Source organism: Echinococcus granulosus, assembly GCF_000524195.1.
Source record: "Echinococcus granulosus chromosome Unknown EG_S00012, whole genome shotgun sequence".
NCBI lineage: Eukaryota > Metazoa > Platyhelminthes > Cestoda > Cyclophyllidea > Taeniidae > Echinococcus > Echinococcus granulosus.
In genome coordinates this window covers 231,069-242,100 of record NW_020170392.1, presented here as the reverse complement: position 1 = coordinate 242,100, position 11,032 = coordinate 231,069, and the positions used below count along the sequence as shown (strand labels likewise).

The 11,032-nt window shown below is 44.0% G+C and overlaps 2 protein-coding genes across 2 annotated transcripts; one reads left to right on the top strand and one right to left on the bottom strand. All coding sequences in view use genetic code 11, as the record gives it.

The window, feature by feature from the left end:
- Positions 1–239: 239 nt before the first annotated feature.
- On the top strand, positions 240–3,654 carry EGR_02580 (hypothetical protein; the record flags this gene model as incomplete). The annotated part of the gene is made up of 7 exons (XM_024491829.1): positions 240–285; positions 570–769; positions 1,708–1,834; positions 2,356–2,453; positions 2,494–2,535; positions 2,590–2,710; positions 3,479–3,654. The coding sequence occupies 7 exons, from the start codon at positions 240–242 to the stop codon at positions 3,652–3,654; spliced, it is 810 nt and encodes a 269-aa protein (XP_024353644.1).
- Positions 3,655–5,579: 1,925 nt separating this feature from the next.
- EGR_02579 (Gamma-tubulin complex component 6) lies at positions 5,580–10,804 on the bottom strand (the record flags this gene model as incomplete). Its single annotated transcript, XM_024491828.1, has 9 exons — positions 5,580–5,856; positions 6,450–6,717; positions 7,453–7,623; positions 7,700–7,904; positions 8,336–8,477; positions 8,631–8,775; positions 9,548–9,673; positions 10,296–10,407; positions 10,481–10,804. 9 exons carry the CDS (start codon positions 10,802–10,804, stop codon positions 5,580–5,582), a joined length of 1,770 nt encoding a protein of 589 aa, XP_024353643.1.
- Positions 10,805–11,032: the final 228 nt, after the last annotated feature.

Sequence of the window (11,032 nt, the reverse complement as noted above, 5' to 3'; positions counted from 1 at the left end):
CCACACATGATTACCTCCTGTTCAGCTTCAGGTTTTTTACGTGCGTTTTTTTCCTTGAGCTACGGCTTGTTGCAAATTTTCATTAATCTTAACTTCACCGTAATTAGAGTGTCACTGAAATAGATGGAAATGTGAAGGGGGAATGGAGAAAAGTGCACAATTACCCTCCTTTGATAAATTGACAGTCTTGGCTGGTCTCCACAGCTATAAAATAACCAGCTCTATTCGCCTACTTTCCCATGTGGGTTGTGGAAGCGACCCGGATTGAGCCTCCTCCTCCTCCGCGTAATTTCCCTCTAGCTTCAGCGTACTCGTAGTGCCATATTTATTACTCCGATGGTTTCCTCACTCCCAAGTTCGTTGGTCGTCTGTAGCTGTACTAGCTAACCAAATGAATTTAGCGCCCCTCCATTTGATCTCCAGCAGACACCCTATAAACTGGATAATCGTCCACACTGTGATTCCTTCACTCTTAATTGTATCCGCTTTTGAATCGAGTGCCTCTTGGAACCCAATTAATGCTTTGCTGAGGGTTGATGATTGTGTCATTTATTTTTCATCCATTTCAGTCCGTGTGATAATGGCAAGCAGTGGTGAAGGAATTGTGTGGTATCAACGCACCATTACCATACCACCATGTTCTCGAGGATGTCACTACATCACGGACGATATTATCAAAGGCATGCCGGAAATCACCCAAATCAAGATTGGAACTCTTAACCTCTTCAGTGGGTTCATCTCCGTTTTCCTCTTTTTTACCTCATCTCTTGTTAATCAAAGCACACCGGGGCAGTGAACTCTTGAGTCATTATTATTCTCCATGCTGGCAGCGAATCTGGCCAACTGCTGGTGCATTTGTTTGATTTTTAACTGCTCCTTTTATAGTTCTTCCAATTGAACTTTTGTTTGCACGAAGGGCTGAAAAGCTGTTTGTCTCAGAATCCAACTAATCAGTAGATCCATCGTTGAACCGGACAATGTTTGTTCCTGGTTACATTAAACCAGACCAGCACCAACAAGTTCAGCCGTACCATCTCGTTCTGCGATTCGGGAGTTAACCGCGATTAGCATTTTTTTTGTGCATTTTTAAGCACTGATTGTTTGATGACAAGTTATCATGGAAACATTTACTCCGTATTCATGTGCAAGAACACTGCTTCCGCATGAAGGTGTTTTGACAGGTTCTTATCGCTTATCCAGTTAAGTTTAATGCTAGCTAGTGGTGTTGAGTGCCTTCGGGTCGACTTCACATGGATGTTTTAGTGTTAGGTTTTCTTGATTACTAAATTCCTGCTGCTCCAGTCTGACCTCGTATCAAAAAATAGTGCATTAACCTCTGTCAGTGAAGATCGCCTGATAGACACTCATTGAAGGAGGAAGTGTGTTAGATTATCAACAACATTGCTGTCTGCAGCTGAGAGGAGGTACTTACTTATCTGTGGCAGAAGATCGTGCTCTGTTGTGCTTCTATAAGATGAAGAGCAAAAAGTGGTGATCTCTAGCTCCGTCAGGGGTGTTCACTTCTTGAAGTTATGGTTATGAACGGATTGAATAGGAGTTGTAGAAATCGGCCGACCATACAATCATTCTTCCAATTTTGAGTGGGAGTGACTATGAAAGTTTTGTAACAGTGGCCATTGGAATCTAACTGGAACTTCTCACTTCTCCCATCCAATAAAATGGCATGCGGTTGTGATGGTACCGTAGACAGTGGTGTCAGGTGCGTCCCTTGACCTCCTTCCCCCTACCAGCCGGCGCACGTGTCGTCCACACATCGTTCATCACGACGCCAGACGCAGTGGCGGTAGGGAGGTCGCGTGCGTGACAGCCTCTGGTAATGGACCAAGTCTCTTGTGATGGCCGATTTTCTTCCAAAATCCTGGTGTTCATCACGTTAATTTCCAGCTTCTTTCATAAAAAATTATTTCACCATCCTGTGAATTGTCTCTGAGACAAACTTTTTCATACACCATATCTGGTTTGGGCTGTAGCGCCATTAAAACGTCTTAAAACATGATATATATTCCTCTGTTGCATTCGACGCTTCTCTCATCAATTATCAAAACTTACTCTTCAAATAGGTCAGTTTAAGACTAGAGGAGCTCTGTCTCCCAGCTATACTGTGAGGATAACCATTATCGCTTCGGTGTCAATGTCACTTGTACTTAAAATCGTTTCCATTTGGCAATATGGACGGAGGCAAGTGCTGAGGTAGGTGTCAGCAACTGTATTCAGTTGTTTACCTCTTGTGTCTTTTTTTTGTTTCAGTGCAGCACACCTCCTGTAGCATTACACTGAATGAGGTAGGTCAGCCCTCCCTTCCTTTTCTCTAACCTCGCCATTTGCCTCTTATAGAGTTGGGACGGGGATGTCAAGTAAGTCCTCTTCACGCCTTATTCGAGCCTCTCCCTAGGGATGATATTGAGATGCTTCTAAATCGATTGATTCCGGAGGTGAGTCTCCTTCTTCATTTTCTGATGCAGGGTCTTTTAGAAGTTGAACTACAAGCACTCCTGCGAAGGTCCCGATGATATGGTAGGTCGCTCGTATTCTCTCCACCTCTCTTTCCCCTTTTTTCTTTCCCAACAGCCGGCTCACGCCAAACATGCAATTCTGAGCGGTTCCAATGTGACTATTCCCATTACTGACGGCAAAATGAACTTGGGAACGTGGCAGGGTGTCTGGTTCATTGAACACCGGAATCAGAAGTGTGCGTTTAATTGTTTAATTTTTGTTCTCTACCCCGTGATTGTCTTTCAAAAAGGCTAACCGTATAAATACATTAGTTTTGTGTTACGCCACTTAAATGCGTAGCCTCTAAATCCACTCCAGGGCTATTCTTTTTCCATTTGTGCCTCTTTCATCACAATGCAAAGCCGCAGGTGATGCCAATGTCGAGCCTATTATGGCGCAACAAAGTGGGTTGTGGTACTTATTTTCACGGTTCTTTTAAACCTTTGCGCTCCTGATGGTTGTGAACTTCCTGATTCAAATGAATCATAGCATTACTTCAGTAGCTCTCCACAAGGATTTACTCAGGCGACGGGTTCTTTTTGGTATATGTGGTGATTTTTATCCTTGTGATGTTGCAAATGCAGCTGGTGCTCGACCCCCTCCTTTTAGAAACGCATATTACTAGTAGAGCTGTGATTTTGTTTTCCCAAATACGGGACCTAATCTTTGCCTATTGTGGTAATTATTTTAGCCTCAAGGAAGGTGATTGCCACACTGAATGGATGCAAGATGTGAGTGGGATGAATGGGCGCCCCGGTGCGTCCACAGGCCTACCTTCCCTCCTTCTCCACCCGTGTTATTCTCAACTCGACGCTACATTGCTTATCTCTGCAACACTACTCCTTTTTCGATATCCGTCGTGTAGTCCATTCCTCGCAAAATAAACTTATGTACGATTCAATCTTTGCCCTCGCTACTATTTGAATGGAGGGTAACGTAATTACGCATTTCGATTCGGCTTTAGCTCGAATACCTGACAGGACGATGTTTGATCTGGCCATACGCACTGGCTATGGGACTTTTTCAGTCACCTGCCATTCGGGTCCTCACGTCAGGGGTCTGTCGATATCCCTTATGCCCAATAAGGACTTCAGGAACAACTTGGGCCCTATAAAAGCATCGGTTTTCGTTGATTCGTGACACAGAAAATCCCAACCTACCTTCTACCAGTTACAAACTCACATTCGTTGTTACCTTTGATCGTTCTTTTTCTAACAGGCCTGAACACGTTTTAATAGTTGTGTTCTGACGATTTGATACACTTGAGTCAAAGTTTTGTAGCCTTAGGCCTCTGTTACTGGTGGAATGCCCGCATTAATATTTTATGTTACCGGAAGGTGCTGGTAACATCAAAGGCCATCGTTTCCTGCACCAAGTGCATCCCCAGGACTAGGAAAATTACCCTCTCCAAATTATTTTTCATGCTTAGATTTGACCACTTGTTTGGCAATTTATTCTTGGAAATGTCAACAAGCCCAAGGAATTCTCGCCTCTACGAGGCCAAAACTATAGAATGGAAATGCGTATGGCAAATCATGGTGAAGTTAGAAAGGATTGAGTCGACATTAACGCATGAAAAGGATTTCAGAAGATTGTCGGCCATCACAGTCCAGTAAGTAAGTACAGTGCTCCTCAATTCTCTAGCGTCCTATGCTTCAATGTCAACAAAGTCACGACACGATTTAATTCAGTCAATCACTGTAACCTAATAAACTATATTCTATGTTTGTGACGCCGGGGCTCGGAATAAAATAATCAGGACGCTTCAAGGACGTGACGCTGAAAGCGAACGTGCTAGTCGTGCGTTTCGGGCACTAGCGGGATCTTTTTCGCCATCTTCTAACGTGTTTCAAAGAAAGCGAACTAGTATTTTGCTGGGCTGCCTTAAAGTACTGCAAATGCAAGGAATTGAAATCCCAATCCCCTGCTTACCTCGCGTTACATGTTTGAGTGACTCATGGCATATTCGCCTAATAAAACCAATTTATGTGTTGCATGGTAAATAGTGACCATTTCTCAGCCCAGTGATAGAAGCTAGTTTATTTTGTGTTGGGAAATGCCTCAGTAATCCGATAGCGGAAGCAGAAATGATGACTTGTTACCATGTTATCCAAGGCTCTTTTCTAACGGTGATAATAGCCGGAACCCCGCACGTTCGGCCTTCGCACTCGAACTTAACAACGAAGCAAATGTAATTATCGAACTTAGTACTGAGCGCTGCAATTACTCGCCCCCAGCAGATGTTGTCATAATTATCTCCATTCTCTCTCAGGTCAAAAGGAATTTAAGCACTCGGGCTTCAAATCACTCCTTCTTACAATCGGTACGCAGTTTAGGTAGCAATAGAAACGACTCATGACTCTTGGGCAAAAAGCAGATAACGAATGCAAATCTTTGCCACCTGTGTAACCTTTCGCTCCCTATGTATCATTGCTCTTACTTACAAGACTACCAGGACCAGTAAGGCATTTGATTTTCCCTAATGATTAACAACAACAGCTTCCGTAATGTGGTGAGACCTCCTCCCAATAAAGTGCAGCACTAACCAAAAAACACCTTATCATTAGGTCAAGTAGCGCCGTCACAACTCAGAGAAACCTAAATCTCATTTGCTTTTGTCATTTGCAAGCTTCAACACCAACCTCCTCCACTGACGTTACGTCGGAAGTCTAGGTCACCGCTGAGATTTGACGGCCTTGTATATGGTAGCGAAAGCCAGATCACTAATCTGGTCTAACACCAATCCCTCTTACTTGACCCTCATCGACCTTAGCTACTACAGGGACACCTGGTCTAAATTCCCACTAATTCTTGGTACAGACAGTTAAAGAAATATGAGTCCTCTTGCCCCAATGCTTCCCTTCTTTCGCCAGGTGTCTGCCTGCTGTACAAGCAATCCACGCCATTCCTAAGCATATCTTGAAGGAGTGGTGGACAGTAGAATGATTCGCAGGAAGAGAGAGATTACCCATAAATGTAACACTTCGCGTCCACACAATTGGTATCTGTACAAATATACAAAATAGTCATAAAGGAGAAGGAGGCGAGGTAAGGTCGAGGTTTAATTAGTCGGTATAAAAGTGGCGGTAGTCAAGGGTGTGTGCAAGGTACGAAAGCTCTTTCGCCCCGAATTGGTGACCGACAACACGAGCCTTCAGGAGCCTATGCAGGGATTGAGAATGTGCCCGGAATTGGTCAACGGTTGTATGTAATTGGTTGGATGCAGCATAGTCCTGACCTTGGATCAGCAACAGCGTCCTCCGGAAACGATGCACGGACTCGAGCAGTCCCACTATCGAGTCTTGGATACTCAGGCTACCTTTCTCATTGTCCACGAGACAACTGGAGGAGAGGGTAGGAATATTATCTGGTACAATTCATTACGCATCCGCCAAAAAGCCCATCAACTTACCCCTCCCCTCGTCCCTTCAAAAAAAAATTAACAAATGGGGGAAAAAATAAGCTCACTAGAAGCCATCAAGTAAACTTCGTAATCAAGAGCAGACTGACGTGCCAGTAATAAACGGTTGAAAACAAGTGTGATCTTTGATAGGTCTTATAACGTCTGTTATGACTGAACCTCGGTCTTGTAGTAAACGCGAAAATGTCACAGCACTCCAGTGCTTTGCGTACCAATTTACAGGAGAATTAATCGAAAGCGTGGAAAAGTATGCAAGTGCATCCTTTTGCAATTAATTATCTGCCAGTCTTTCGTCTGAAAATATCATTTTAATATGCCACCACAAAAATCTACCAAGCTATATGATTTGTTTTGTAATAAGTTTGTAAGTAAGAGCCGATTAGGGGGTCTTATGACGAAAAAAAATCGTATCAAGCATAGCTCAAACAAAAAGGCAGTAAGACGGGTGGCCACCTGTCGCATGCTTAAGAGGGCATTGGGAAAGATGGACCAGAAAGATGTGAAAATGACAAACCTATGGATGATAGCATCCACGCACTCCTCATGGCATTGGCACAATTCATCAAGGCTCCTCACAGTAGTAAGCTCTTCCGGAGGCTGTGAGTGTTCGTCCAGAAGCGAAGGGAGTTCAAAAGCCCCAATCCGTTTGATGAAAACCCTCCAACTGAATTGGACTGCATGCAGGCAGAGGTAGGCATCAAGGTCGCGCACCACCCGATCCATCTCATGACGCCATAGAGAGGCCTGGAAGTGAACACCCGCTAATGCCGGGATGTCACATCCTTGCCGATGGGAAAGAGGAGCAAAGGGATGGATCGAAGTTAATACAACCACTGTTAAAGTCGAGCGCAAACTTCCCATTTGTCCCATACTAATCACATGGCACGTAGTATTTTGGGTAGAAATCCTACGACTGCATCGCATGTGTATCCTTTTATCACTTCCGATAGCCGATGCACTTACCGTTTTTGGAAAAGTCAAGTCTACGGACCGTTCAAGATGGCAGATACATCAGTGGTAGTAAGGGCGTGCATGTAACAACCTCTGGTGATGAGGAGGGGGACAGGGTGCAACTAGTGGATATCTACTAGTGCAGAAGATCTCAAGGACAGTTCGGCACCGTAATTTGGCGCTCAGTCGGGGTGAGACATTTAAGGTAATCAGGCACACATTTCAAAACCTGCTTGATCGTGCCCGTACACCAGTAACAATCCTGACAGTGGTGTTTCCGCTCCCGACTTACAGCACAGTAGTCACTTATGATCGACGAATAACCGACCCATGGTGCGACAAGATTGCATGACAGACAAATGTTTTTTGTGGAATCAGTGAGCATGACCATTCGGGAGGATTTCCAAATACTAAATTTACCGCACGCTAATTGTTAAGGCGACTTCAGTCACGCAACAAAAAGGGGAGCATAGCCCACTTCCCTATTCAACACCTATTGAAGCCACATACATAGCCACACTGAACGGTGCCTGAGTGGTGAGCTCTAACAAATAATCCTGACTTACGATGATCCCGGAGGAAATGAAAGACAGATTCTAGCGCCCAAAGGGCGTATTTTACACGAGCCAGAATACAGAAGACAGTGTTGTACTTGGCTAACACCCGATCATGCAGACAAATATTCACCGGCCAGGGTGCGTTGTAGACCAAGGCGAGGTTGCTAAATACTCTGCCCACTGGAGGTGGGAAAAAAGTTGACGTGAAGTAGTGAGTAGGAACTCTAGGCCTCAGAAAGAAAAGCAGTAATCCTACCGTAGCCACCACTATCGGCCGATTGGACGGTCTGAAGCTGCTTGAAGTAGAAAAGAACACGTTGGAAGCTGATGTCAAATGGTGAAAAGGTGTTAATTTGCATCCCGTGGCTCGGGACTTTTATGTTGAGGAGGTCGACGGGTAGTAAATCCTGAAATTTTCTCGTATCGTTGAAGATACTTCGACCCTCTTCCGGACTCGAAAGCTGTGGATGAGAAAAAAAATCAGGCACAGAAAAAAAACTCGTTCTACCTAACGTCCATTTTAAGAACAGAAAGTGTCCAAGTTTCTCTCAAGTCATTTGTTGGAGAAAAATAACCTAACAATTTCTCTGCCCGATACTCACGACTGCATTTTCATGGCCCATATTATACTGGAATTGAGATACTTACACTAAAAAAGCTTAAAACATGCAAATTTGGTTGCGCCACCAATCTTGCAGTCAACAGCATTATATCTTACCTGGGTTTCAAACCACTTCGGAGAGGTTTCAAAATATGGGAGATCTTTTGGGGGAAGAGGGGGCAAAACAAGTTTAAGGTGACCCATTGCCTTAACCCGCCAGATGGGAAGGAGACAAGCATCTAACGCGATTGAGTGTAAAAAGACGAAAAAAAAAGAATCGCCAAAGCAAACCTCAGAGAAGAGGGCGTCCAGAATGCGAGGGGTGATGACAGGATGCGCATGGCAGAAGATGTTCTGCACGAAACGAAGATGGTCAAGCAGCTTCAGTTCCATCACAAAGTGATCTAACAGACACCTATCCACAACTTTGATGCTGCAATACAAGGCGAAGCAAAATTGGTTATTGAAGACTTTTGCTTCGACTAACAAAGATAATATAGTGCCGATCAGCAGAAAGCAGTTAGTTCTGAGGCGAAAGAAGAGAAATAAGAAAAGCAAAATTAAAAACTCAGTGAGCAATGCCTACCGTGTCAGAAGAGGAGTGTTGATTACTCGATCGAGGGCAGCGAAGAAGGGAATAGAGCAAGGGGGCTTCCGTTGCACTACCTTCTGACCGAAGTCCAGACCGACTGCTTGCAGATAGGCGGATATCGAAGTGGATCGAAGGGGCGCTGCAGGTCACGGAAACAAAAATAAAGAAAATGCGCATATCAGTCCGGAATGTCCACGATTTTTGGCACAAGTTTTCAATTCAAACTGGCATAAGATTTGCTTTATTGAACTATCAGTGCCAACAAAAAGGGAGAGTGTTGACAAGACAATTTACCAGCCGGTTTTGAAATCCACCCACAAAGAGCAGTGCGAGATAATTTAGTACATTAACTGTCAGCGTCACGCAAGTACAACCGCCTAATTTTTCTATCCGAGCCCGGCAATATAAAATATATGACACTCCCTCCATCACTAATGCTAACTGACCACACCAACCTGCGTCGCCAACACACTGGGTGAGTTGAAGCCATTACAATAAATGCAGGATACCCTTCAATTGAGGATAATTGCACTTTGGAGTGTTGAAATGGTCGATACTACACTGAAAGCTTCAGCGTCGTATTAGAACACTACAACATCTGGGATGTGGTGGTCGATTTGCCCCGGAGACCATGAGAGCGAAAGTATTGGCTTGACATAGAAGAGCATCCAAAAAGCGATGAATCATTAAAGTACACAGATTATCACATCAAAGCCCTTTAAAGCATTACGCGAAGTTGGATTTTCACAATAAAGGGCAAAAAAACGAGTGAAGTGATCAAAAGGGGATAGAGACAGTGAGGAAAGGCAAATAAAACCCCAAGTCACAAGTACTCAAGCCACCCGAGTCGTCAAAATGAAACAGAGAGCAAAAAAATCCAGAGTGTAAAGACGTCAGGTAGAAGAACCCACCAGAAGGCTCCTTCACGAAATCGAACCACGGTGAGACCTTATTTTGTGAGGATTCAATTAACTCCTGGCTAAAGGCAATTATCTCCTCCTCCGATGGGTGCTTCCGTGATCCTGGTTTTTCCCAGTCTAAACAACGTAGAAGTAAGCCCATTCAAATCACGGCAAATTGCTGGGCATCAAGTAGGTATCACCTTTTGCAGCTAATTTAACTGCATTTTATGAACAAAACAAACGTGCGGCGGCTGATTTTGCGGGGCTTTGACCACCAGAAAAGTTCACCCTCCGGATGGTAACTCTAAGACAGGTTCTTAGTCCTGTAGCTTTAACGATGTACAATAATGGATGGTAAACCTGCTTAAGATGTCAAAATTTCAGTAATTTTAAGCATATCGTCTATTTTTTCTCTAGCGACATCGAGGACCAGAAAAGATGGTTAGCCCTAAGGAATGGAATGCTTCGAGAACCTGTCTCAGTCCCCTTCACTTTGAATACCTATCCATTCACGAGGACTTTAAAATATAATCTACTTTTAAACTGCATTGGGCTTCTATTCTCCTCAGCATTTTTGCACCGCTTTGCTGTTTGTAGATTTTGAGAGATTAATGCACTTTTCTACCTATTCTCACGGGTCACATTAAACGTTGTTTTGAGGAAATAAATGAACGGGTAAATGACAGTAAAGAAGCTAATATGGAAGCCTCCAAAAAACAAATATAAGTAAAGAAATAGTTAAAATCAATCCACTGACCGCCGTCTCTTGCCATGGCTCCAACTCCTTTACCGTAAATGATTCCTTTCGCAAGAGACCCATCAAAACCCTTATTACGATGGTTCCTCACGCTTTGTGAATGTGGTCTTATCTGCAAAAAAACGGTGGCGTCAACTGTCAAACGTTCAGTCATTCCCTATGCGCTATCCCCTCCATGGACATACCACACGTAGTGGGTGGTATGCTGCATTCAGCCCCTCCCGTACAATCGATGGCTCGGAAGGCATAAAGGAAGTGGACGTTTGATGGGTCGACTCCAAAGCAGCCGGTGAAAACATGTCTGCATCGTCAATCTGACTGCTGTCACCACAAGTGTCCGGAAAGTTTTCACCACGTTCAGCGTCCTCCTCCGCCTCCTTCGCCAAATCGACGGGGGTAACTACCGGTTGTCGAGGTGCCTCCACGTTGACTGGGGTGAGTGGAGTACGATGGCTGTAAGATGATGTTTCACTCTCCCCCAATTGAATACGCTCCTTCAACATAGACATCTTCGTCAATTGTTCCCTATAATTAGAATCCCATATGGGTTGTAAAAAGAGACTTTGTGACACAATGAGAAAGCAGAATAAATGGGGCAAGGAAGAAAAGATTTCAACGTAAAATATTCCACCAGTTAAATTCCCAATAAAAAAAATAACATAAAATCAAGTGCCAAAAAATCAAGTAAATTTTCACGTCACTGAATATGATCTATCCGTTCAATTATCGGCCCATTT